The 1,543-nt window shown below is 48.3% G+C and overlaps 1 protein-coding gene across 1 annotated transcript; it reads left to right on the top strand.

Moving 5' to 3' along the window:
• Nucleotides 1-574: 574 nt before the first annotated feature.
• Nucleotides 575-1,195, top strand: SETTUDRAFT_152554 (uncharacterized protein; the record flags this gene model as incomplete). Its single annotated transcript, XM_008022471.1, has 1 exon — nucleotides 575-1,195. The coding sequence occupies one exon, from the start codon at nucleotides 575-577 to the stop codon at nucleotides 1,193-1,195; it is 621 nt and encodes a 206-aa protein (XP_008020662.1).
• Nucleotides 1,196-1,543: the final 348 nt, after the last annotated feature.

Here is a 1,543-nt window from a genome sequence, read left to right as displayed (position 1 = left end):
CCGCTGTGGCACCATATCCAACCGCCAGGACAGTCTTTGCCTACTGTGGCACAAAATTCAAAAACGCTATAACAGTTTTCTGGTCTGTAATAGCAAAATAAGTCGAAACGCCGAGACAGTCTTCGCCTACTGTGGCACCAAATCCAAACGCTGATACAGAGACTGGTTACCTCTGTAGAAGCACCAAGTCGAAACGCCAAGACAGCTGCTACTCGCTGGGCACTAAGTCGAAACGAGAGAGTTACTCACTAAAACTTGAGATGAAGACTCATTAAAAATGAACGAGAGAGTTACTCATTAAAACTACCTAAGTCGAAACTTTTTCTTTTTATCCCTAAAAGAGCCCGCTGGAGGATTGCTTTGCTTTCTAACATCTCTTTCTGTTATCAAAATGCTCTTTAGCACTAGGCGTCTAGTAAGCGATAGCTATCGCTTACCTAGACAAAGGCCGAAGCACCACAGACACACTTCAAGCACAAACTCGTATTTGTAAATAAATCTAGTTAGAACGGCCTCGGCCAAAGTCTTACATAGCCTCGAGCTCACTAGACTCTAATGGAACAATAATAATAATATGTGTGCGAAATGCAGAACAACTGCGTATTGCAGCCGCGACTGTCAGAAAGCCGACTGGAAGATCCACAAGAAGATCTGCGCCAAACAAGCCAATGCTCGCGCGGGAGCAGACAACAGTACCTCTGCGCCTGTTCTCAAAGACCTCGAGCAGCACGTTCCCAACCCCTTCACGCGCCTCGACCAAGGAAAATACCTGCATGATCGCCCCAAACAAGACGTCTACAAGCTTCTCATAGACTCTTTCCGTCCGCGTCAACAGGACGAGATGCAGTTCGAAAGAAAGACCAGTCCTAAAAGTCTCTACACCGGTGCCTCGTCCGGCATCGAGCCCTTCAAGAAATACGTTGCTCAAGCCGAAAAACGCTCAGGCCTGCTGCCTCCCTGGTGGACGTCCGAAACCCAGAGTGAGTGCGAGGCATTTGGGGAGAGCGGCGCTTGGAACGACCTACGCAAGAAGATCACAAAGGCAGATATAATTGCGCACTACGGCGACGAGAAAGCGCCCATGCAGCTGAGAATGCTGGCGGAAGCAATTATCGGGGCAGGACTCATGGGCCAGGATGGTACGATTATGCGGAGAATGCTGTGTCAACAAGAGTCTGGCGGGCTACCAGACTGAACTGAGATAAGCCTGATGAACATTAATCATCTCATGGGCGGAGGACGTTGAGATGAGCAGTTTCACAGCTACATAGCAAGGTTGAGCCGGAAGACAACACCTTACATGTGAAATCAATGTTGAGCATCCCCAGAGTTTCATGTTAAGCTTACATTGTACTTTCCGATGTCGATCCTTCTTCTCAGGGCAATGCTATTCCAGATAGGATTTCCAGGCTTTCCCGCGTTTCTGTAACACCAACATGGTGGATCCTTGGCGCGGAATAAGATTACAGGTTCATGTTGTGTAAATCCTGACGTGCGCTCTGTGCAATGTGGCAAATAAGAAGGACGCGCACATGTTTCGAAG

Source organism: Exserohilum turcica (assembly GCF_000359705.1).
Source record: "Exserohilum turcica Et28A unplaced genomic scaffold SETTUscaffold_1, whole genome shotgun sequence".
In the NCBI taxonomy this organism is placed as follows: Eukaryota; Fungi; Ascomycota; class Dothideomycetes; order Pleosporales; family Pleosporaceae; genus Exserohilum; species Exserohilum turcicum.
Note: the sequence above shows the minus strand (reverse complement) of the source record. Positions and strands in the feature narration are given on the sequence as shown.